Source organism: Citrus sinensis, chromosome 3, assembly GCF_022201045.2.
Source record: "Citrus sinensis cultivar Valencia sweet orange chromosome 3, DVS_A1.0, whole genome shotgun sequence".
Lineage (NCBI taxonomy): Eukaryota > Viridiplantae > Streptophyta > Magnoliopsida > Sapindales > Rutaceae > Citrus > Citrus sinensis.
Window position 1 is genome coordinate 47,992,636 of NC_068558.1, and position 25,357 is coordinate 48,017,992.

The following is a 25,357-nucleotide window of genomic DNA, read 5'->3' on the forward strand; positions in this document are numbered from 1 at the left end:
GTATATCATCGGATTGGAAATTTAATGATCTACCCAACGGGGTTCATTTCATCGGCATTGGATGGGTGATAGAGGAGCACAAGTCTCTTGAAGAGTACGTGAAACTGTCATTCAATCGTCAAACAGCAGCTGGCACGGTGCACAATTACAGGAGCATTGGTCATCGTTGGCCAATCTATCATAAGAATGTATTGCTGCATCCCAGTTTGCTTCGCCGGCGTTTTGGCGGCCACCAAACTTTGGAGGCGCATGCGTAGCCACTACTTCCCATTTGCCCCTCGTAAAATCATCATTTTGCTGGGCGAAACATTTGGAGTTTGATCATTTGGGGTGTGTCGCAATAAGAACAGTTCATCGGTTGTTGTCATTGCGCCGGAGACAGTGCCGGTTTCCGACGATAATTTTCTTTTCTTTTTTTTTATATTCTGGTTAAATTCAAAAATCAAAATATTACTAAATTTCCTTATTTCAGTCCAGGGGTATATTTGAAAATATATTATTAAGTTGAGGATAATATTGGGATTATGCATTACAAAAATCAAATTGTTAAAAAGCCTAATTTCTAAAAGCAACTCCAATTAACTTTCAACATTTAGTACAAAAAGAGATTATTTGAGAATTAAATTTTTTATTATCTGATAATTTAAAACAATCTCAACCATGCTCTAACTTTGATTATATGAATAAAAATTAATAGAAGCACAGAGGTATGCTTCTCCCCCTCTCTCACTCTTTTTTTTTTTTTAATTAAAAAAAAATCTTTTAGAATATCACATTGTAATTATAATTTTCTTGCACCGGGGCGGGCATGGTTAGCAGCATAACAGCAAAACAAGAAAGGACTTGAAAGAAACATTAGGCTGCTGGCTGATGGTGGTGGAAGTGTGAGATAAAATCTCTCTTTTGTTTGGATGCTTCTTCCTAAATTCTCATGGTTCTGTCGTACGAAAAGTATTTCCTGTCTATGAAACGGCGTCGTACTACTGATTATAATATAGTTGCTTAATTCTCCTCTTAGTTGCTTTGTTTGGTGATGGTGGAGGAATTACAATTTACACAGGTCCTCGAGTCTCAAGCCTTCATCAACCTTCAGCCTCATTGATCGTTTCTTTTATCGTAAAACATTTTTTATAATCGCAATCGAATAACGTTGTTTTTTGCTTTCTCGCTGTTCTTGTAATTTCGTAGGTTGAGCTCCTCGTTTCTGACTCAATGACCTTAAGGTGTTCGCGAAAACGCCTAAATGAAAGCAGAGTTTAAAATGAAAATCTAATTAATACAGCAGCGATTCATCTCTTTCTTTCTTCAAAGTTCGCAGTTGATAACAGAACTTTCTTCGAGAGTAATGATGTTTTTCTCAAATTGCTTGCAGTTGCCATCATGATTCTTCGTCGACTTGCAGCTGCATTTCCTCACTCAAGAAGGTTCTTTAGTAGTAACAGTAACCATGATTTTGCAAGTGCAATTGTGGATCTCAACAAGGTAAGGCACTGTTGTATATTTTATCGAAGTTGATTCACAAAGTTTATTCTCGTAGTTGTTGATATATAATTTGATAAAGGTCATCACGTGCACACATCGCGCCAGCAACTTTGTCGCTGAATAAAAAGCATAATGAATCTTGAAGAGTTCCCTTGTGATTGATTTGAATGAATGATTGAAATATAGGATCCGAGAACTCAATTTGAAAATTAGTTAGTTAGATCCATTTAAGATAACAATAATGTTGGGGATCCCAGCAGCTTTGTCCCAACTTGAGTTCCAACTGTCATGTGTCAAGATTCTTCAAGTTATTATTTTCTTTTATGTATCTCGTTCAATTTCTGAGGTAGATTCTAATGTCAAGACTCTTTGAATTTATATGATAACCGGGGCCTCAGGAGATGGAATCAATCTTTGGTGAACCTCCTACTTCAAATGGGTTTTCTGGTTCTGTAAGTAATGATTTCATGGCTCAAGAAGCTCAGTTGACATCTCAAAAGATTTGTGATAGCACACCTGGCCTGACCCACATTGGCCGGACAGGAGAAGCACAAATGGTGGATGTCTCTCCAAAAGAAAATAGTCAAAGAACTGCCATTGCTAATTGCAAGGTAATTCTGGGCAAAAAGGTGTTTGATCTGGTCTTAGCAAACCAATTGGCCAAGGGGGATGTCCTTAGTGTAGCAAAAATAGCAGGCATTAGTGGAGCAAAGCATACCAGCAGTCTCATCCCACTATGTCACAATATCACCTTAACTCATGTTCGCGTTGATCTTATGCTGAACTCTAAGGATTTTAGTGTAGACATTGAAGGGGAAGCAGTGTCATCAGGGAAAACTGGGGTTGAAATGGAAGCTATGACGGCTGTAACTGTTGCCGGTCTAACAGTCTATGATATGTGCAAGGCTGCTTCAAAGGATATTCAGATTACAGATGTAAGGCTTGATAGAAAAACTGGTGGTAAAAGTGGGGATTGGTGCAGGGAGAAGTAATGATATGTTTGGTGGAAGAATTCAATGTTAATACTGTCAAAAATCATGGATGCCCATACTTATATGAGCTTCTAGGCTTCAGAATCAGAAGTAACATGGTTTATTTTTAATGAACTTTCATGGCAGAATTCATGCTTGAAGTGAATATTTGTTACGGTCAATTTAGTTTCTTCACCTGAAGCAAATATGAAAATTAATGGATTGCCATCCTCTCATTTATGTATCTTAAACTGATCTGATCCATGCTTCAAGATAGGTTTTTCCCACTTGCTTCTCTTTTATACATGTGTTGCCTACACAAGGCATAAGTAAATGATTTATTTTAGCTGGGTTGTATTAATTGAGGTAGAAGGGACTTCATAGTGGTGTAGCTATGATTTGCTTGGGGACTGATGAGCCCCAAATTTGTTTGCTTGAGTATTAACCAATCTACTCCACATTTTACTTCGCTTTACGGTAGATATTGTCTTCTGGATTCTATAGCAGAGAAAATGAGTTAGTTTCTTCCCGTGATAGATTTGTTTTTCAACCACCACATTAGCTTTTTTCTCTCCTATTTTTTTTAATTATATGAGACTAATGCTCATATTACAACTCATATTACATGAAACTATTACTGAGTATATTTACAATTATACAATTCCTGCGATTAGAGCTCAGGTTTTTACCGATTTACAATTAGACAATTCCTGGGCTCTAGAACCTATATTTTTTTACCCATTTACAATTAGATAATTCTTAAGCTCTAGAGTCTAAATTTTTACCCTTTAGTATTTAAGGGACGTTTACTCCACTTTCATTTTGAGAAGGAGAATATTGTTTTCATTCAAATTTTTTGAAAAAAATTTAGTCCCTACAATGCTTTTGTGAGGCTCGAACAACGACTCTAACAATTGTGAGGACTCTGCCACTTGTCCAAAGGTCAAGTCGCTCACCACATTAGCTTTAATACTTAATTGAGGAGGAGTTCTGCTATTTGAACTCCGCGAAGACAAAAGGATGACAGAAAAAATTACCACGTGAATCAACTGAGTTGTTTGCAACTGCTAGAGAGAGGACCTATTTATTTATTACGTTAATGGAAACCAAAAATTGGCACGTGAATCAAGCAGCTTTTGTCCCTTTGTCTATTACTTTTTGAGTTTAAAAAATAAAATAATCAAAAGAAAGGAAAAACTTCTCAGGCACTTTTTGAGTTCTGTAGTCTCTCTCTATTTCTCTCATTTACTTGAGCTCTCTGCGTTCAGGAAGGAAAAACTCAAACGAGTTCTGTCTCTGCATCTCAGAAAAAAAAGGGGCTCGGCGAGAACAAGAAGCGGCCGTCGTCCAGGGGGAGTCCGGTAACGAAGCAAATGGAGGGGGAGTCTGGTAACGAACGAAGCAAATGGAGGGGAGTCTGGTAACGAACGAAGCAAACTCAATGGAGGGGAGTCTGGCAACGAAACAAACTCAATGGAGGGGGAGTAAAATGAGTGGTTGGGGAGAGGGCAGAAATGACCATCGTTTTCTCATTTTTTTTTAATTTCTTGTGGATCCACGCAATATTAAAAAAAGCAGAAATCAACGCTTGAAACGAGTGAAACGGCAATTCAAAGTTGCGTTTCTATCGTCCCTTTGTCTTCATTGAGTTCGTTTATCATTTTCTATTGATGAGAACGTATTACATGGCATCTTCTTCATTATATACATTCCCCAGCCCCCACTTCAAAGTCAAATATCTTTATCAATTTACCATTACAAGCTAGTGAGCAAAACTTCAAACTTTTTGAGTAACTCATTCTACTAATTGATTATCCATGGTTTCTTAGAAGACTGAAAATGCAAGGTTAAACTGTTGAATTCCTTGCCTGATATTTTATGTAGGTACCAGAGATGCTGAGTTGGTTGACGTATTAGGAGTGGTACTAAAATCATATTATATAATTCCGCAAAGCATCATTTAACTTTAAAGCTTTAATCTGGATAAAAGCTTGTTTACTTAGGCACATCTCTCTACTATTTTGTTTTAACTTAAAAGTAAGTCTCAACGCTCATGCTTATTTCTAATGCTCCTTCGGTTGGTGATTCATCTTTTTCTCTGTTGCTCTTTTTTGCTTTCGAGATTCGTTTACCCCACACGGTCGATGAAACAGGCTTCAATTATAATTTTGGTTAACAGGCAAGAAAGTGCACATCTCTTCTGCCAGCGGCCTTTGCGCTGAGCCCACCTTCCAAGGAGACCTCTGTTCTATGAAGTGGAGGCTTTACCCCGCATTTTAAATTTGCCTGTGAGCTTCTATTATCACCTGAAAAAAGAAAAAAAATTAATTCACCCAATTTTTATCTTTAGGGAGCGCTTATAGTGAAAGAATGGTGATGGATAAGGAGACCATGACCAATGGCAGTTCTATTATTATATCCCACACATTTATGTACAACCTAACTCACCTAGAATGTTGGTAATAAATGCGATGGGCTGAGAGGATTATACCTGCAGTTTTGAAGAGTGGTGGTCTATATAAATGCATTGATGAGTAAACTTGCAGTAGATTTTGTGGCCTATTCGGCATGAGAAATTTTACAGTACTTCCAAGTTATAATCTATTGTGGAATCACCCACTAATGGCTGAGAGATATGTGGCACTGTATGTTAAAAAATTTAATATCAGATAAATGTAATATTTTCAGATTTCTAATGTAAAAGATGAGCAATTAGTTAGTGTTCTCTCACTTCATTACTTTTGATTATATTCTTTATCTTTCTCTCAGTTTTCATCCAAATTCTTGCCCACTAATTAATTGCAGTAATGAAGTGAGAGAGCACTAATTAATTGCTTGTCTTTCACACTTAGAAATTTGAAATATTGCGCAAAAGAAAAGTGAGAAATTTAATTTAATTTGATTTAAATTTTTAACTATATTTAATTTGCTTTAAATTTTTTAACATATGCCGTCACATGTCTCTCAATTATTAGTTAGTAGTTCCACATTAGAATATGACATGAAACATCTAATATTCTGTAGAATTTCTTGTTTGGTTTTTACTTTCTTTCTCTTGAGAAATTTTATAATATGTCAAAGATAATCTAATCGACTAATGTATGTATGATGTGTGTAATTAAATTTAATAAAACTATCACTTGTATGGTTATTTTTTAAAATAAATGTACACATATTACAATATTATTTACTTACACTTACATGTATGATGTGTTTAATTAAATTTAATAAAACTACCACTTACATAATTATTTTTTAAAGTAAATACACATATTACAACGTCATAATACCTCATTTGTATCTTAAAATTTCTCATCATTTCTCTTCTCCCTCGCCTATGCCTAACCAAATTATTTTATTGGGCAATGCAATTTAAACGTTGCCTGTTAACTCTTCCCTCTTGTATGACAGTACGACATCAACATTTTTTTTTCATTACCTAATGTTTGATGTTTCTTGAATTGCATGCATCACTGACATTTACCTATTTGTCTCATTTATCTTGCTTTTTAAATCATCAACTCCTAACAATCTTCACCGATGCTTTAATGGTTAAACACATCAAACCAAATGGCGATGCCTGCATTTCCCGTACTTTTAATAATCATCGTGCTAGAAGATGAAAATAGTTGTTCAGATCCACGGTTCAATGCACAAATCAAGCTAGTTGGTTGGGTGAGTGGGTCATCCAATTAGCTATAGTCTCTTAATGATGGGACCTACGAACATGTGCCTCGTGAGCTTTTCTGAAGCAAGGCATGACAAGCATGTGTCGCTTTCTAATGAAAGAAATTTTGACAAATTGGCCATCATGTCATGTTCACAAACCTTATATATCCCTTGAACCATTTCGACGAATGTATTCTTCACGGTCCTTGCTGTACCTACAGCAACAAATATTAATTACCGTATCACTCAACGGCCAGTCCAAAAGCAAAACCATTCTGGCAGTTGTGTGCTTTCTTTTAATGGAAAAGGAAAATAAAGAGTAAAGAAAATGAGGGGAGATTACACGACAGGAATCAGCGGAAGGTCAAGCCAGACCAGCTAGCTGGAGAGAGAGAATCACGAGGAAATTTCAATAATACACAAAGAAAGGCTTCGAAGAACATGAAAAGCATGAAATTACATCTTGGTCTTTCATCGGTGGATCTTACTTTATTAGGGTAATTTTTAAAAACCTCCCCTGAGGTTTGGGCTTGTTGCAAGTAGATGGCGATAATTGATTTATTTGTAAAAAACCCCCTACCGTCAGTTAAGTTTAACATTGACCGTTAGTTGACCATGCAAAGATAATATTACCCTTAACAATAGTTTGTAAACGAAAATAACTAAAAAAAAACTAAAATTATTGGTGCAAAAAGCACAAACCTTATTTTTTGACAATTTTATCCTTGTCAATTCTAAAAATTTACAATATCATAGATAAAGATTATAACTATTTCATTTTTAAATTTTTAATTTTATCTTTCTTGTAGGAATTTTAAGGAAATATCAATAATTTAAAGATGATTTTTTAATTTTTTAATTTTAACTTTTTTATAGGAACTTTAAGAAAATATCAATAATTTAAAAAGAGTAAAATAGCTAATAATTTTGGTTTTTTTTTAGTTATTTTCGTTTATAAACTATTGTTAAGGGTAATATTGTCTTTGCACGGTCAACTAACGGTCAATGTTAAACTTAACTGACGGTAGGGGGTTTTTTACAAATAAATCAATTCTCACCATCTACTTGCAACAAGCCCAAACCTCAGGGGAGGTTTTTAAAAATTACCCTACTTTATTAATTAGAGTTCAATTATGTTGAAACTCTTCCAAATAGGATTACTGTTGGATGATCCTATGATCATACAAACAAATATTAAATATTTATTATTATTGCAATCTAACGATCATTATCAATCAATTCTTTATGGTGAAACGAATCCACCATAGCTGCTACCTATTAATTCTTTTATTCTGTGAAGTCACTGCTATTATCATCAGTGGGAACATGGGAATGTCATTTTGCCATAAAGTAAAAACCAAGTGATGATAGATTAGGCGTTGAAACTTACTGTTACGATCTAACGATCATCATTAATCAATGTTTTACGGTGAAACAGCTCCACCATAGTTACTGCCTATTAATTATTATATACTTTGAAGTCACTGCTATTATCATCAGTGGGAACATGGGAGTATGTTTTGCCATAAAGTCAAAACCAAGCGATGATATATTAGGCATTGAAACTTATGTGCATGTACTTGGCGTTTTAACACTTCTACACTAAGAATGTTATACTTACCTTTTATTCCAACTAATATTACAAATGGTATATTACTATAAGATTAGTTCAAGTGATAGATAATTATTAAATCTTATTATTTTTAATTTAAATAGTAAATTTTTATTGGTAACACATCAATTGAGATACAAACTAAGTATCCTAATTAAGTAAGCATAGCCTTAATCTTCTACGCTACACTTACTAAGATTTCGTTTTCTTTGTTAAATAGCTAACAGTTACGGGTGATCAAGGGCCATCAAATCATGTTTTATTGATAAAGATATTTTACAATTGTCCATGTGTATATTGTATACTATATGTTTTAGGTTTATATATCCGTGGATCTTACTCTAATACATAAATCATGCATTTCCCAATCAACAATCAAATTAGACTAGAATCATAATGAGTTAGAGTGATATATGTTGTATTACTATTGATGTGTTTATTTTGTTTTGAAATCAGAATGGAATAGTTCAAGTTGTTAGAATGTCTTTAGTTAATTGTTGTTGTTGTTGTTATTAGTTTGTATTATGGTAATTGTGATTATTATTGTTAAAAAACTATTGTTTACAATAATAATAACAATCACAATAACAGTAATGATAACGACAACAAATATTACAAAAAATAAAATATATAACAAATTATCAATAATAACAAAACAAAAATGATGATGATGATTGTGATGATATGGCAATCTCCATGGCATGGGAGTCGGCAACAGTAGTAGCACGGGATAGTCAACGACAATAGTGACGAATGGGCAATAGCAGCGATGTCTGCGACAAGTGGCATGTGACACTTACGGTGTGAGGTTAACAAGGTTGATGGCGTGCGACATTCAACAATGTGCTGCACAACGACCTGTGATGCGAATCTGATGGTTTGACAAGATTAATGTTGCTGGTGGTGGTTAGAATTTCTAACGAAAGGAAATTAGGGATTTTTTTATTTTCATTGTTTTTTGAATATTCAAATTCAAGACAAAAGTGGAATTAAAAAATTTTGGTGAGAGTAAAAGAGTTGATCCTAGGAATGGAAACTTGATTCCTAACCCCTCATAGGAATCAAGTTCTCATTTGTCATTTCAATTTCACATGGGCCTTACAATTTCCATTCTACTCTCCTTTCAATTTTTGTAAGTAAATAACATGTATGATTATGATTTTGTTCACATTCCTTAAGTCTATAGGTAAACACACCCAAAGTTTCTAGATATAGTAATAATGGATGATGGAAAGAAGACAAGAGTAAAGACTCAAGAAAGAAAAATGAGTTTGTGATTAAGAGTACCTATAAGCATAATAAATGACTGTTGAACCAGAATGTCGAGAATACTATGGACACATTACATAAATTAATAATCATATGAAATTTCTTGTTGCATGTGCTCGATAATACAAGATGATATAAGTCTAGTAAGCTAACCCACAGTCTTGTGCAAGATAATCACTCTGTAAAATCAAAATGAAACTAATGTTATGATAAAATAAGGAAATCATACTTAACCAGACATATTTTAACAAACGGAATGGATCATTGCTTGCTCTATCCAAAATAGCAGCTAAGCTCAACTCCCCAAAATGTCCACTAGATTGTCTATTCAGATTCAGTATTCGCATAATAACAATACATTTGTATTAATTAACATCAATTAAAATTCAAATATCCAACATATTATTTAACCCTGTCTTTACTTTATTGCATTCGAAAGAATATTTTTGTCATCTCACCCTCTTTCTTTCTTTCACTTTATCCCCAATGAGTAAAATTTAGAAGGTTTAATTCAAATTATCCCATTATGAATTGATTATCTTTAAATTATTTCCTTACTTTTAGAAACTTCAATTTATCCCCTATTTAGTTAAGAAAAAAAAAAAATCAACACACCCTTATTTTTACCTTTAGCTTTTGAACAAAAATGGAGGTAATTTGTAATTTTTAAAAGTAAAGGGGTTAATTTAAATGTAGTCAATTTACAATGAGAATAATCCAAAATTTACCAAATTTAGGGTAAGAACTTGCTAAACCCCGTCACCCCCTACTAGGAAAAATAACCTCTCGTCATGTTGGAAGCTCTCATATGGCGGGAATATTTCCCCTTTTCCTTTCTTTTTGGCTTCCCTTGATTCCTCCTTCCTTAGAGAGGTTTCTCTCTCTTCCCTAGGGATGTCAATGGTCCCCGCCTTGAACCCGATTTCGGAAGCCATCCCCAAACCTACCTCATACCCGAAAAAGTTATAATTAGACAATTCAGGTATGTCTCCCAAAATCTCCGAATTGAGTGGGGTTTAAAGTGGGGAAGCAATCGCCATTTATTTTTTTCCAACAAAATATTAAGTATTGAATATTCGTCTCTTTTTCTCAAAAGAAGAAAAAAAATTAAATTTTAATATATAGATTTAAAAATTTAATTACAAATGATCAAATTTTAACAACCTCCAAAAAGTGAGAATATAATAATTTTAAGTCTTCAATATAATTATAAATGATCAAATTTTACAAAACAAATCAAAATAATGCTATACCTTCAACATAAACTTGCAGTAGCCTCTCAGTAATCATCACCGTTCATGCACATTCTAAAATTCTTCATAAACACACAACAAGATAAAAATAAATATAAATAAAAATATGTTTTAACAATTTTAACTTAACAAATACTTGATAAAATAATATAAATTAAAACGATATACCTTTACAACCTCTACATCTGTTTCATTTCAATTTTTAGATTTCCAAATAAATATAGACTTTTACAAATCATCATTTCAACAGTAGCCTCATGAATACAACCACACCCAAAATTAAGAAAATTTGACCTGCGCAATTAACAAAAAATTACTTTGATTGATCAAATGTCAGGGAAGGCCATGATGGGTGGTTGAGTCCAATGAGAAATGATAGTCCCAGTAAGAAAGGTTTAGCGGCTTACGGCAAGAGAGGAAAGTGACGTTCATAGCGAAGCTTGGTCTTTTTGCGTCAGACGTGACAGCCAGGAAAGGGAAGCTCTGTTGGAGACTTCGAGGTGGTGATGGGTAGAGAGCAGAGTTTTTGAGAGTAAGCTGAGAGTTTAAATCTAGGGTTTTGCTGTTTTGTTAAATTTTTGTAATTATTTAATTAAAATTGAAAATTTATTTTGATTTAAGAAAAATAAAAATATTTTCGGGTCAAGTTTGGGGTCCGATAAAATCTCCGAACCCAAACCTAAAATTTATTTTGTATTTAGACTTAGACCGAGACTATTGGCACCCCTTTAAAATTTTAATGAAACTCCTCTTCTAAAAAAACCTCATTAATTAATTAGAAGAATTCATAATTTATAAGAATATATATGTTCTTCCAAAATTATCCCTAATTCAATCTTTTTCCATCTTCTTTCTTTATGAAAGATGTCTTTTTCAAAAAAGAAAAAAAGTAATGCTGCATTAACACAAAAAATATTACGAGAGAGAACTACAAATTGCATAAGCTCATCCCCTAGCCAAATACACGATTAGCTATCATTTCAAACACCCCAAATTTCTTATCAACCTTTTCCTTAACAAAAGCAATGAGATTAAGTATGTTTCCAGAAGTCGAGTCACCGACATCTACCGAGAAATTGGCATGAACATTTGAAATCTCCTCTAAAATCTTGATGAAATTGAGCATAGGTTGAAAAGATGACTCCCTAATTGGCTGGAGCATCCCCTTAGGAAAAATTTAGTTTTCTTATAATGTTCTTTTTATTTTTTTGATGAATTATTAATTAAAAAAAAGAATTTGTTCGCAAAGAGAAAGAATCGATTTACTGGAATTGATATAGGGGCAATTTTGAAAGAATATAGATATACTTATAAATAATGAATTTTTTCCATCAGTAATGGGGTTCGTTTAAAAGAGAGATTTTATTAGGACATTAGAGGGGTGCCAATAGTCCAACTCTTAGACTTATCCTCAAAATTGACCTATTTTTAATTTTAAAGTTTTTAAGGAGCTTATACCCTACACGAATTAATTAGGTCCCTACTCTTCTTAAGTGGAGGTTATCTTTTCCACCTATTTGGTGGTGGTGGTGCTAGGATTGGTGGGTTTTGATGGTGGTGGTGGACTTGAATCTTGGTGGCCTATGCAAATTTGGTTCACATCTAATTATGGACACGAAAGGGCTCCTTGCTACTACCATTGTTCTTCCCACCCATGCAAGCGGTCGTTGTTCTTTTTTTTTTTTTATGTTGTTAGTGGAGGTGCCAGATTGGTGGATGTGCTTGCAAAATCTTGGTGGATGTTGCAGCTTTGCTGGCGAAAAAGAAATTAGGGGTGAAAATAGTGTTGCTGCTAATCCTGTGACTAGGTGGGCTTGCTGCCCCTATTCTACCCCAGTTTTATTGCTCAACCGCCGTATTTGCTAGGTTTATTGGTGTGGGGGGAGTTGCTATTGCTGTTGTTTTTTGTTTAATATTATGTTGTTTGTGCAATTTTGTATTGTTATGTATAACTAGATATTTTGATTTCTTTTCCCGATTGGTAAGGGATTTCACATACAGTTGTCGGGGGTAAGTATAATTGACCAATTCCATAATTTTCTTCCACTTGATTTTAGTACATTTAATAGGTGCAATATTTCCTCTCTGTCGAAATTAGAAATTTTTAGTGTTTAGTGATTTTTTAATATTTTAATATTTTATTGTTTGAGGCTGCATTAAATTAAGCCAGTCTTAAGTGTTTTATCATATTTGTAGTACTTAAGTCGAATGTAACCTTGTATTCATTGTGCAGTGACGTTTGTCTTGTGGCCTATTTTTATTTCACACCCTGTAGCATTAGTGCTGCCTGACTTTTGGCACCATATCATTTGTGTGCACATTCAATATTACATTTATTAATGATTCATTGTCTCATGTAAGTTTTTCTTAAAATCAAAGAAAATGGACTCAATTTAAAGCGAAGATTCTTTTGCATTATTCTAAATTATATGATTGTTTGTACCATTCAAATACTATAATATTGACAATTATAAATCTATTATAATGTTCTAGATCAATTATTTGATGGCATAATTTGAATATTTCAATTCAAAATAAATCGGCCTATCGTTAAATTAATTCGTCCGATATAAATGAAACTCAAAATCTCTCTCTGGCCACCAATGCCAAGAGAAGAAAAGAAGACTTATTGTTCAGTTATGGTAAATATTCAAAGTAAAAACTTAACATTTAGTGTTTCCCAACTATTGGATTATACAAATCATCAAATGAGAATTTATATCAAAATTTGAAGGAAAACTTTTAGATGCATGCTCCTCAAGCGTATATAAATACATGCTTCTCAAACATATGTAAGTACATGATCAGACTTAGGCACTTAGCATTAGTTTTTTTTTGGTGGGATAGAGGTAGTAAAAATATCCGCCCGGTCCGGACTCGAACCGTATCTGGGCGTTGTGGGTCAGGTATTATCCAACCCGAGTATGAAACCGGATCGGTCTTGGACATCACTTGATAAACTCGGATCGTGTCAAAATAATATATATTATTTTAAATATTTATATTTATTTGACTCATTTATTATACATATATAAAGTTTTAAACACTTAAAATTTATATTTTCATGTCAAATTTTATTGAAATAAATTTAAAACTTATAAAATTAGCAAAAAATAAAAAATATATACACATATAATATTAAAAAATATAAAATTCAGGTATCCAGATTAAAACCCAGCCCGAACCTGGACCTGGACCCAGACCGATTGCATCCGAGCAGGATCTAGTCATTGCAATACTCTAGACATGGCCCAAAGTTTTGCCATCCCGAGGTGGGGGGAGGGGAACAAGCTGAATTTCCATTAAATCAAAGAACGCACGAAACAATCGTGCATTGAGTACATTCATCATACTAGACCAAGTAGAAATAACTTATTACTAGAGATTTTAACGCTATTACGTATTTTACAATAAGAAAAAGAGTCTACTGCTACATTTCCATCATTAATCCATTCTATCGTAAAGAGTAGAGTTAGTAAAAATACCCGCCCCGTCCGGACCCGGACCGTACCCGGGCGTTGTGGGCCGGGTATTACTCGGTCCAGGTATGAAACTGAATCGGTCTTGGACATCACTTGATAAACTCGAAACCCGAATTTTATTAAAAAAATATTATAAAATATATATTATTTTAAATATTTATATTTATTTGACTCATTTATTATGCATATATAAAGTTTTAAACACTTAAAATTTATATTTTCATGTTAAATTTTATTAAAATAAATTTAAAATTTATAAAATTACCAAAAAATAAAAATATATACACATATAATATTAAACAATATAAAATTTGGGTATTCAAATTAAAATCTGGTCCGAACTCGAATCCGGACTAGTTATATCCAGGCAGAATCCGATCATTGCAATATCCGGATCCGGCCCGGGATTTTACCATCCCCAGTAAAGAGAGGGCACCGCACATAATAAATCCAAATGTAAAAAAAAAAAAAAAAAGGTTATTGACCCAAACCCCACCAACGGCCAACGGCCCACCCCTCAAAACGTGATAAGTGATAACGGGACTTTGAATCTTTGATTACCAGTATACCTCCTCCACCACTGTTTCTTTCAACAGTTATAAGTAACAATAATAATATTGTATCACCCTCATCAGTCTCTCTCGCACTCCAAAAGCAAAACACTCTGCTGTCCCTCAACTCTCCCTTCAATTTCAATGGAAGGGAAAGCAAGAAACCATCTTCTCCTTCTCTTCTCCTTCTTCTTCACCGCCGCTGCCTCTCTCCAGTATCAAACCTTCGTCCTTAACTCTCTCCCTACCCAATCCACTCTCTCTTGGCCTGAATCCGTATCCGTTTCCGAATCCGAATCTTCACTCCCTCTACCAGCACCTGACGCAGAATCCTCGCTCTCCCTACGTTTACATCACGTAGACTCTCTGTCCTTCAACAGAACTCCAGAGCACCTCTTCAACCTCCGCATCCAACGCGACGTCTTACGTGTCAAATCCTTAACCGCCTTCGCTGAATCTGCCGTTCGTGTTCCCCCGCGCAACCGCTCCCGCGGGCGTGCCAACGGAGGCTTTAGTAGCTCCGTCATATCAGGGCTCGCACAAGGCAGCGGCGAGTACTTCACGCGCCTCGGAGTTGGCACACCCCCTAGGTATGTCTACATGGTCTTAGACACCGGTAGCGACGTCGTTTGGATACAGTGCGCTCCGTGCAAGAAATGCTACTCTCAAACCGACCCTGTCTTCGACCCTGCCAAGTCCCGCTCGTTTGCTACCGTACCCTGTCGGTCCCCTTTGTGCCGCAAGCTCGACTCTTCTGGCTGTAACCGCAGGAACACGTGTCTTTACCAAGTCTCCTACGGAGACGGTTCTATCACCGTCGGTGATTTTTCCACTGAAACGCTGACGTTTCGTGGCACCAGAGTTGCGCGCGTGGCCCTCGGTTGTGGACACGACAATGAGGGCCTCTTCGTTGCTGCTGCGGGCTTATTGGGGCTCGGTCGTGGGAGGTTGTCATTTCCAACTCAAACCGGTCGCCGGTTCAACCGTAAGTTTTCTTACTGTTTAGTGGACCGATCCACTTCTGCTAAACCTTCATCGATGGTATTCGGTGACTCGGCCGTTTCACGAACCGCCCGGTTCACTCCGTTACTCGCAAACCCTAAGCTCGACACATTCTACTATGTTGAACTAGTTGGAATCAGCGTCGGCGGTGCTCATGTCCGCGGCATCACTGCTTCTTTGTTCAAACTCGATCCGGCCGGTAACGGTGGGGTCATCATAGACTCGGGTACGTCCGTGACCCGTTTGACCCGACCCGCTTACATCGCATTGCGTGATGCTTTCCGAGCTGGAGCATCCTCCTTGAAGCGTGCGCCAGACTTTTCGCTGTTTGATACGTGCTTCGATTTGTCGGGAAAGACGGAAGTGAAGGTGCCCACGGTGGTGTTGCATTTCAGAGGTGCAGATGTGTCGTTGCCGGCGACTAATTATCTAATACCCGTGGATAGTAGCGGAACATTTTGCTTTGCATTTGCAGGAACCATGAGCGGGTTGTCGATAATTGGAAATATTCAGCAACAGGGCTTCCGGGTTGTTTATGACTTGGCCGCTTCACGGATCGGGTTTGCTCCGCGCGGGTGCGCTTGAGGTTGCATTGCGCGTGGGTGTAGTTGTAAGGGAAAAACTCTCTTTTCCTGTTAATTATTCTGTCTCTGCGTGTTTTGTTTTATTTTATTTCTTTTTTTTTTGGGGAATATGAAAAAAATCTTTCCTGGATATGAGTCTGAGAAAGGAGATGGAGAAGAGAAGGGGGAAAAATGATAAAATAATCAGAGTGCAGGTGATCAGGTTTATAATTCACATATTTGTCTCTGTTAAATTATGAAATGCTTTTAATCAGTCTTCTAAAAGAAAAAAAAATCATAACTCTAGTACAAGGGTAAGATGGTTAATTTTAAAAAAAATTGTCAAATTGAACTTTTAATAATAAAATACTATTCACAGTTTTTTTTTTTTTTTTTCCTTTGCTTTGCTTTGATTTGGAAGTGTACACCGTTTATTTGCAATTTAACTGACGTCTAGTTCAGCAATCATCGGAGATTTAACTCCTGAGGATAGGCATTGATATTTGCTGCGTATGCTTTTAGGACGACCCACTACCCCCATTACACTATATATCATTTGGAGGGCAGTCGGTGGTGCCATCGCCACCCGGTCTGGCCGGTTAAATAAACGGCTGGAATGTCATTATATGTTTTCCTCCCCTCCCAGGAAGCAAATGAAATTAGTTGGTCCTTATTCACAGTTACATGGTGGCAAATTTCATTTGCTTTACATGTTTTGAAGTTCATTTGGTTGTGAAGCCTCTGTAAAGGGCCACCGCCCTGTGTTGCCTTCTTAATGATCTATTCAAAATATCAACCAAATTTTGGCAGCCTGAGGAATCTAATGTTGATTTACCATAAACAAATAGCCTTACTGTTGTGGACCTGTCTATCGTACAGATTCTGTAACAAACATCTCCCGTTATCCCACCATCCGATCTTCTATTGTTCAGTTTCTCACTCCACATCCAACCACATCCAACGGCTGATGCTGCAGTCTGTGGCTTACAGATTCTGTAAGCTAGTCAAGTCCTACTGTTGTTACCTGTTAGCCGCAGCCATACAGTTAATGGTCAGGCCGTGTCGGTGGTCCCTACAACTTTCGTTTGATTGTGTATTAATTTGTACTGGTATCGTCCACTTGCTTTTACCTTCTTTAATGCCCAAAGACAAAGCATTTGAGTGCATGCAGATCCAAGGGCCACTGGCTGTGTAACAAAACAGTTTTCCTTCTTTTTTTTTTTACCTTGTTTTTTTCCTTCTTTATGGAAGCAATTGAACAAAATTCAAGTCACACAAGCATCACAATAAAGTATGAAAAACTAGTCCATAAATCACATGCCTTTGCCATTTGCCGCCTTAATGATTTTTCTTAGTGCCCATATGGAACTTCGCAGAAACAAAGTCAAAAGAAGTTAGCGTGCACCGAACTCTCACCTATGTGGCGTTAACAGATGTGATATTGTTAAATAATGTGTTTTTTTTCCCAATTTATGAGTGGTTTAATAATAAGCCTTATGATCAAAGACCGAAGTGGTGCTGCCTTTGGAAAGAGCTGTCGATTGCCCATGTTAGGCATAGTTGGACTCTTAGCTGGTGACCACGGTATAAAAGTGAATGTGAACTACACAGTCACTATAAGATAATGCCCTTCATGTGGCTGTAATTATTGCTGTTGAAGCAGCACTGCTTACAATGAGGTTTTGGATATCACTTTTGATGCGATTTTTCAAAAAATAATTTTCAATACTGTTATCATAATATATTTTGACCAAGTGCAAGTAATGGTAGCGTTTACGTAATTGTAAGCAGCATCAGATTTCATTGTGTTCCTGTTTTTTGGATCTAAATTCTGTAATTTAGCACTTAAATTATCATCGTCGCCAATAATAAAGAGGTTGGATTATTATTATTTAGCAGCTGGTTAGATGTATTTAAATTTATTGAGAGGCTCAGATTTTCTCCAATTAACCTATTTTATTTATTATTTCTTATTTCTTTTTGTTTTTGTTACAAACTATTTGTGTATGTCACATCTTGCATCAAAGTTGGGTTACGTTGGGTTACTATTCATAAAATCAACGCCTACTCTCTCTTTCCATAGTTTGGTTTTCAAAAAGTGAAAAAATGATATGATCATTGGAAACGAAGTCCATTGTTGGTAATTGGCTACTGGAAGAGAACGACGAAAAGGTGATGGCATCGCAATGAGAATCAAGCTGGAAAAAAATGGTTGGATTGATTCCATTGAATGGATGCCGTGCTGGAGAGATCTAAATTTGGTGATGGGAAAATGCAATGATTAAAGGCAGACGATAAGACTTTTGCTTTAAAAATTTTACCCTCAAGGGAAAGAGTATTATCTAAGGGAAAAGTGAACGATTCGATCTTCTAAAAAATAATTTTTAAATAATTTTATTCATAAATTATCTTTCTCTTTTTTAGACTTTGAGTTGTTATCATAATATATCTTTATAATGTAAAAGTAATACTATAGTTTTTAGATCAGTTTGGTAATTCTATAGTTTTTAAAATAATTGGTGTTATTTGTACCGTAGAAATAAATAAATTAAATATTTTGTAAAATTTATTTTTAAAAGTATTGTGAGTTTTAAAATTAATCGTATGTATTGGTAAATTTTATTGTTAAATTATTATAAAAATACAAATAATCGAGTTAGATATAATATTGAATAAAATTTATCTACCCATTTATAGATATGTATATAAAAAAATTTTATTGTGTATATAATAATAATAATAATAATAATAATTGATAATTAAAATAAATATTTTAAATTTTTATTTTTATTTTTTATTTTGTTGTTTCAAGGGAAATTATCATTCATATACCCTATATTTATTCTGTTATAAAAAATACTACAATACTTTGAGGGTGTATCAATCGTCCACCCTTAGTTAACAAAATGTATCAGTTGACCACCAAACTGTTAGTTGTCGTTTGAAAGTTAACGGAGTTACACTGAATTGACGATTTTACCCTTAAAAATTATCACTTGTATACCCTTAAATTCTCTTTTTATCACTTATATACATTTAAATTATCACTTGTATCATATGAAAAGACCAAATTACCCTTCTGACGTCATCATACGTAAACGGCAACTAACGGTTTGGTGGTCAGCTGATATATTTTGTCAACTTAGGGTGGACGATTGATACACCCTCAAAGTGTTGTAGTATTTTTGATAATGGAGTAAACTAAGGGTATACAAATGATAATTTCCCTTGTTTCAATAAAATTGATAATAATGATAATTTTTTAAAGTTAATTATTTATTTTCTAATTAGTTTTAGATTTTTATAATGTATATGAGATATAAATGGAATTGTATAAAGGGAAATTATCTGTCATATACCCTTAAATGACACTAGTATCAAATGTGCTACAACACTTTTCGCTTATATCACTCGTATAACCTAAGTTGACAAAAGAGTTATGGCATCCACCTTTTCGTTTACTACCGTTAAGAACTTAACAGAATTTGAGCAAAATAACTATTTTACCCTTTAAACTCAAAATGAAGTAAAAATACAAATTTTCCTTGAAAATTAATATAAATTTTCAATACACAATTTTTTAATTTTGTTATTAACAATACATTTTTTTATTAAAAAAATGAATTATTAATGGTACATATTATTAACAATTATCCATAAAAAATATTCATCTTATACCATAAAAAATTATTAACAACATATTATTTACAATTATACATATTATACCATAAAAAATTCAAGTTAGAGCTTGGAGGAGTAGATCTTCAATAATTTAGATTAAATTTTGGAGGAATAGATTTGGTTGTAAAGTAGCCTTTTTTTTAGCAATTATTAACAATTATCCGATAAATGGGATGACATGTCATTTTTATCAAAATATATCATATGAAATGTCGTTTTTTACTAGGTAAATGGGATGACATGTCTTTTTTTTTAAAAGAATAGATTACCCTTACGATATCAGTGCTCGCAAACGACAGTTAACGGATTGGTGGACGGCAGAAGTGTTTTGTCAACTTAGGGTATACGAGTGATACACTTAAAAAGTATTGTAGCACGTTTGATATTAGTGTCATTTAAGGGTATATAACTGATAATTTCCCTTGTATAAAATATAAATCAACACAAGATAAACACTGCAGTTCAACTGTCGGTGAGATAAACACAGCGAGAGGAGAGCGAGGCAATAATGCTATGATTAAATGATAGATCACATGGGGATGAATAAGCACTTACGGAAAACATAAGAAAAGGCAAAGGCAAAAGATAATTAAAATGAAAAAAATAATAATAATCTGTGATTTAAACATAACTCATGACTCGTTCAAGAGTGCTTGCGGAAAGCCAGAACAAAGGTCCAAAACAGAACACGGTTCCTTTTTGTAGTCAATGTTTATTATTTCTGTTCAGATCGTCAAAACTTTGGAAACAAGCACATGATAAGAGTAAATGGCCTCAATCATCGAAATAGTTACTATTAATCAAGAAGCTTCTGAGTACTTGAAATTTTATATATAAAATTATCAACTCACATGGCAGATTATTATTTTACTTCTCTATTGTATATATAACCCTTGGACAATGTTGAAATTTTCAAAGATTTGCAGCAATATTTTCTTTTGTTCTTGTGAAAAGTCAGACCAAGTGTAGCTTTGTTTGTTTTATTCATTGATCTCGGGTATTAGTGTTACCTACTCTCTCACATTTACATAGGTATTATGTTGGGTATCCAAGGAAAAAAGTAACTCAGATAGAAAAAGAATAATTTTTTTAATACACCAACATTCATACATAGAAGGATTGGACTTTATTCATCATAGTAAAGTGCGACATGGACTTAAGGTCGGTTTTAGATTATTTGGGGTCTTAAGATTTTTTTTTTCGGTTGAGCCTTTTTATACATTTAACAACTTCAACACTTCAAGAAAAATAAAAGAGCTCAAAATTCATCACATCTATAATTATATTTTGAATTTTAACAATAATAAAAAAGATCTTAAAATTTTTTAAAATATAAATGTTAAGAAGAGAGCAATAAATTTTTTGAAAATTGTCGATTCTTTGTCTACTAAATTTTTTCAAATTATGGGGTTTTGAATAAAAATTAAAAGGAAAGTAAAAGATTATAACATAAATAAGTATTTAAAAAAATGAAAAGGAAAAGCTTTTTTTTTTTTTTTTTGCATTTGAAAGACTAATGAGGAATGAATTAATGCTTAGAGAATATTATTAGTAATAGCTATTTAACATCAACGAATATACAATTTGTATGAAAAATAAATATTAATTGTATGATAATAATTTTTTATTTGAAAGTTGTTTAAAAATAAATTTTCCTAGTACCTTAATAAAAAACATAAAATATTATTAAAAAATAGGGTCTCTCTAAAATATGTGTCCTAGGCGACAATCTTGTTCACATATACTTAAAAAATGTCCTAGGTTGGACCATTGACAACCATTTATTAATCTCATAAAGTCCTTATTTTATTGAAAATTGCATTTAAAGAAAATTACAAATAGAATTAACCCACTCTATTCGTTTTCTCTTCAATCTATTTTGCTTGCACTTTTTTTTTTCCTTTCTTCTTTCAATCTATATAATTATATATTATATTGGTTTGTAATTTTGCACAAACTTAAAACATTAGTATTTCTTTTTTCTCTTTCTTTCTATTTTCGTATATATTATTTTTATCTTTGAAAAACCATTTTTTTTTGTTTGTAGACAGAAAAAGTTCAAATAAATGGATAGAGATGTTAAAATTAAAAAAAGAAAAATATAAGAGTGAATTTAAAAAAAATTAAAGATTCATAATTAAAAAGAGTGTTTATTAAAAAGATATTTTTAATATTGAATAAAATATAATTAAAAAATAAATTTTAAAATGATTCTGGAGAGACGCGGATAGTCCAACTCTTTTAGCATGGAAGAGATCCAACACACGGTGGGCTCAGAATTGGCGGAAGCCCATTCAAATAAATATTCAAGCGGTGAGGATGAAATAGAGGGAGCGGTGTTTGTATTGTCAGTATTGATCTATCAATCGGCAAGGGGATAAGATACTTTTAGGCTGTATGTATTCTCTTGCCGTCGTGTTCAATAGTGGCTCTTATGTAAATTGATGGTACTAGGAGGCTAGAACTTGAAGAAGAAAACACCCAACCGACATCGTCATCGTGACGCTGCGGTAGCGCGCGTTGACCTGAGATTAGGGATTTGGATTTTGAAATTAAAATTAATATATCATGTTCGCGTTGGACTGATTGGCAAGCGAAAATGGAAGAGCAAGGAGGGAAGGTGAGGGCCTTGATAGACAAGGCGACGAACTCGACGGAACGAGAGGTGGACCCACGTCTCCTCAAGGCCATTAAATGGGTAGTTCGAAATTCGGATTCGGAGCTGCGACTCGCCGCTCAAACCCTCATGGACCTTATGAAACGCGACCATTCTCAGGTCCTTTAATTGTTTTCCTTTTATTATTTTCCTCCGTTTATTTATTAGTTTAATTGAATGACTATTTTTTATTCAATTTGGTGTTGTCGTATCTATTAAAATCTCTGATTTCGGGTTCTCTATATTATTCTCTTTAATAGCTTTCCAATTGATAATTTGCATAAAATTTAGTGTTTTTTTATTTTTTATTTTTTCACTTTCAATGATATACTAGGATTCTTATAAGGGGAACAAATTAGGGATTATTATGATTTTGTTTTGTGATTGGTCTTGCAGGTCCGATATCTCACACTTCTCATAATTGATGAACTCTTCATGCGATCAAAGCTTTTTAGGACCATTCTTGTTGAGAACATGGATCAGTTATTGAGTTTAAGTATTGGATTCAGAAGAAATTTACCACTTCCTGCGCCTCCAGCTATTGCATCTATTTTGCGATCAAAGGCTTTTGAATTTTTGGAGAAATGGAATGCTTCTTTTGGGGTTCACTACAGACAAATTAGATTAGGCTTTGATTACCTTAAAAATACTCTCAGGCTCCAGTTTCCTAATTTACAAGCAAATGCAGCTCGGATTCAGCGGGAGAGACGGGAAAGAGAGATGAGGACAAAAGAGATTTTACGAAACAAGTTTGAAATGCTGCGGCAAAATCTTTCTTCGATAAAGGAAGAAATACAGTCGACAATAGATGAGATTGGAGAGTGTTTAGACATCATTCGTGCCAAGGAAGAAATTATGCTGCTTGATCCCTTGGATGATGAAGATTTTGAGGAGTTCCATTCTTCTGAATTGAGGCAGATTCGCCTTGATTCATTGAAAGAAGGGGAAAAGGTTCACGAGGATGAAGATAATAAAGTAGTTTTTGATGCACTGAGGGAGTTGTACAAGCTTCTAGTGACAAAGCATTTGGTTTTGGTCCAAGAATGGATTTCTGTTCTTATTAGGGTGGAAGTGTCAGACAATAGGTCTAGAGATAAAATGCTGAAGGAGTTCATTGATATTCAAAATCGCCTCCAATTGGTGAAGAAGAAATGTGAAGACTCTGGCTGTGGTCTTATAAACAATGTGAAACCTCTCATAGAAGATGAATTAGAGGAAGATTTTTGGGAAGAGGGTAAGATTGGGTCTAGTGAGAGTGGGAGTTCGAATGCATCTAGTAAGCACAATAGTAATCTGTCCATGGTATTGGCCTCCAGTGAGGTCATAGGTAAGGCTTCTGAAGTCCCCAAACAGAAGTCTGATGGGAATGATTCTCTGGATAATGAAGGTAGTAAAATTGATTCAACATTGCTCAGAAGTAAGCTTCTGGCAGAAGCTCCAGTGATTGTATGTGGTTCTTTCTCAGATAATTTGAAAAGGGATGTTTTGGTTAATCAAAGGGGCATGGAGTTTGACAATCACTGGGGTAGGGTAGACTATGATGCAGTTATTCCAGCGGAGAAGATAGCAGAATTGAACCTTAGGGCAACTCTTTACAAAGAAGAGCAAGTAGAAATCCAACCATGCCGTGCTCCTTTGAGGAAAGGAGGCCTTTGTCAGAGAAGGGATTTAGAAGTCTGCCCATTTCATGGACCCATCATTCCCCGAGATGACGAAGGAAATCCTATCAATCAGAGCACATCATCGATAGAAAAGAGCTCTTTAACGGATGAGACTTTAACAGATTTGGGGTCTGATTTAGTGGAGCAATTAGCAAAACACGCTATAAAGAATGTAAGGGAGAGAGATAAAGAGGAAGCTAGGAAGAGGAAAATTGATAAACAGTTGCTGAATCGAGCAAAACTTGCAAAAGTACGGGAACACAATGAAGCAGTTTTACGGGATGCTGCCTTGGCTTCAACTTCAAGGTCTGCAACTGCAGGAGACGAGGCAGAAGATACAAATGGGAGGAGATCGTCATCAAGAAACAAGAAGCAAACTCTAGCTTCCATGCTGCGAAAGAAAGTAACTCCAAGAGATAGGTTAACTCGCAGACTTCTGAATACCCGAGCAAGGGATGCAACAATAAGACGGCTGAGAATGGGTGAGGATGCAATTTACAGAGAGTCCTTTCCAAATCAGTGGTAAATGTTTTGTAGTAAGGCTCTGGGATTATGGCGTGCACTCAGCACTGTGTTGATGAATAGACAGTTTCATTTTTCATTTGTATAAAGGGGAACAAGAACCATTTCATGTTGATCTCTCAACAGATTGTGTGATTTTGAAGAGCATTGCTGTTATCCAAGAAGTTGGAAATCTTTTGGATGCTGTTAGGCGTCCCTAGATATAGAATGAATAAGGAGCTTGCTTGTTAGCAAATTTTGTAAAATATGCGGTTGCTAGTTATTCTTTAAATGTTGTCACAGGTCTCATTTATTGGACATAAATAAAGATTTCAATTGCGTGGTAAAACCACGGCTTTACTCTGATATGTGAACTTGGTTTAACTTGCTCGTAGTGTATGTCAGACTCAAATTGTGTACTAGATGGATGGTGTTAAGGGGTGGGCAATTTTGGATTCGGATTTCGGATAATTCATACAGGAAAAAAATCCATCTGATTTCAATCTGAACTTCAAATCCGATTTGATCCGGATTATTTTGGATCGGATGAATATTTTGAATTTGGGATTTTTTTTTACAATTTTCACAAAAATTCATTAAATTTATAATTAATGAAAACATAAAACACAAGTAAAACCACCAAAAAGCATGTGGGTGAGTAATGTAAACCCTACAATTGTTAGTTGCTCGTCTCAAAATTGTAATTGGTGGCGTGCACGAGTCGTCTAGAACTTCAATGGTGTGCAGCATGCAACTGGTTGGCTGGACGTTGACATCGATCAAGACACGGCTGGAATCGATGGCTTGGGTCTTCACGGCATCGTGGGTATGGAGGAGGTTAAATGTTGTGGCGACTGGACGTGGATCAAGATATGGTTGATTTTGTTTGGTTTGTGTAGTCGACGGTGTGGGTCACAGTAGTTTGTGCTGGTTTGTGGTTGCTGCTATGTTGGTTTAGGAAGAGATGGAATTAGAGATTTTGTGCTAGTTTAGGACGAGATGGA

At 34.8% G+C, this 25,357-nt stretch overlaps 3 protein-coding genes across 8 annotated transcripts; all 3 read left to right on the forward strand.

The window, feature by feature from the left end:
• Window positions 1-567: 567 nt before the first annotated feature.
• Window positions 568-2,689, forward strand: LOC102624839 (cyclic pyranopterin monophosphate synthase, mitochondrial). Of its 6 annotated transcripts, none has more exons than XM_025092583.2 (4): window positions 633-707; window positions 820-884; window positions 1,373-1,482; window positions 1,881-2,689. In XM_025092583.2, the coding sequence occupies exons 3-4, from the start codon at window positions 1,381-1,383 to the stop codon at window positions 2,472-2,474; spliced, it is 696 nt and encodes a 231-aa protein (XP_024948351.2). In that variant the 5' UTR covers window positions 633-707; window positions 820-884; window positions 1,373-1,380; the 3' UTR covers window positions 2,475-2,689. The 6 variants fall into 6 exon arrangements, with proteins under 6 accessions (XP_006491290.2, XP_024948351.2, XP_006491287.2 ...); XM_052438735.1 differs by lacking the exons at window positions 633-707; window positions 820-884 and adding exons at window positions 891-1,060; window positions 1,189-1,223; XM_006491227.4 differs by lacking the exon at window positions 820-884 and having other exon boundaries at window positions 568-707.
• Window positions 2,690-14,258: 11,569 nt separating this feature from the next.
• On the forward strand, window positions 14,259-16,089 carry LOC102624558 (aspartyl protease family protein 2). Its single transcript, XM_006491222.4, has one exon. The coding sequence runs from the start codon at window positions 14,434-14,436 to the stop codon at window positions 15,874-15,876; it is 1,443 nt and encodes a 480-aa protein (XP_006491285.2). The 5' UTR covers window positions 14,259-14,433; the 3' UTR covers window positions 15,877-16,089.
• A 5,756-nt stretch (window positions 16,090-21,845) lies between these two features.
• LOC102624271 (UV-stimulated scaffold protein A homolog) lies at window positions 21,846-24,719 on the forward strand. Its single transcript, XM_006491221.4, has 2 exons — window positions 21,846-22,311; window positions 22,588-24,719. Exons 1-2 carry the CDS (start codon window positions 22,135-22,137, stop codon window positions 24,376-24,378), a joined length of 1,968 nt encoding a protein of 655 aa, XP_006491284.1. The 5' UTR covers window positions 21,846-22,134; the 3' UTR covers window positions 24,379-24,719.
• Window positions 24,720-25,357: the final 638 nt, after the last annotated feature.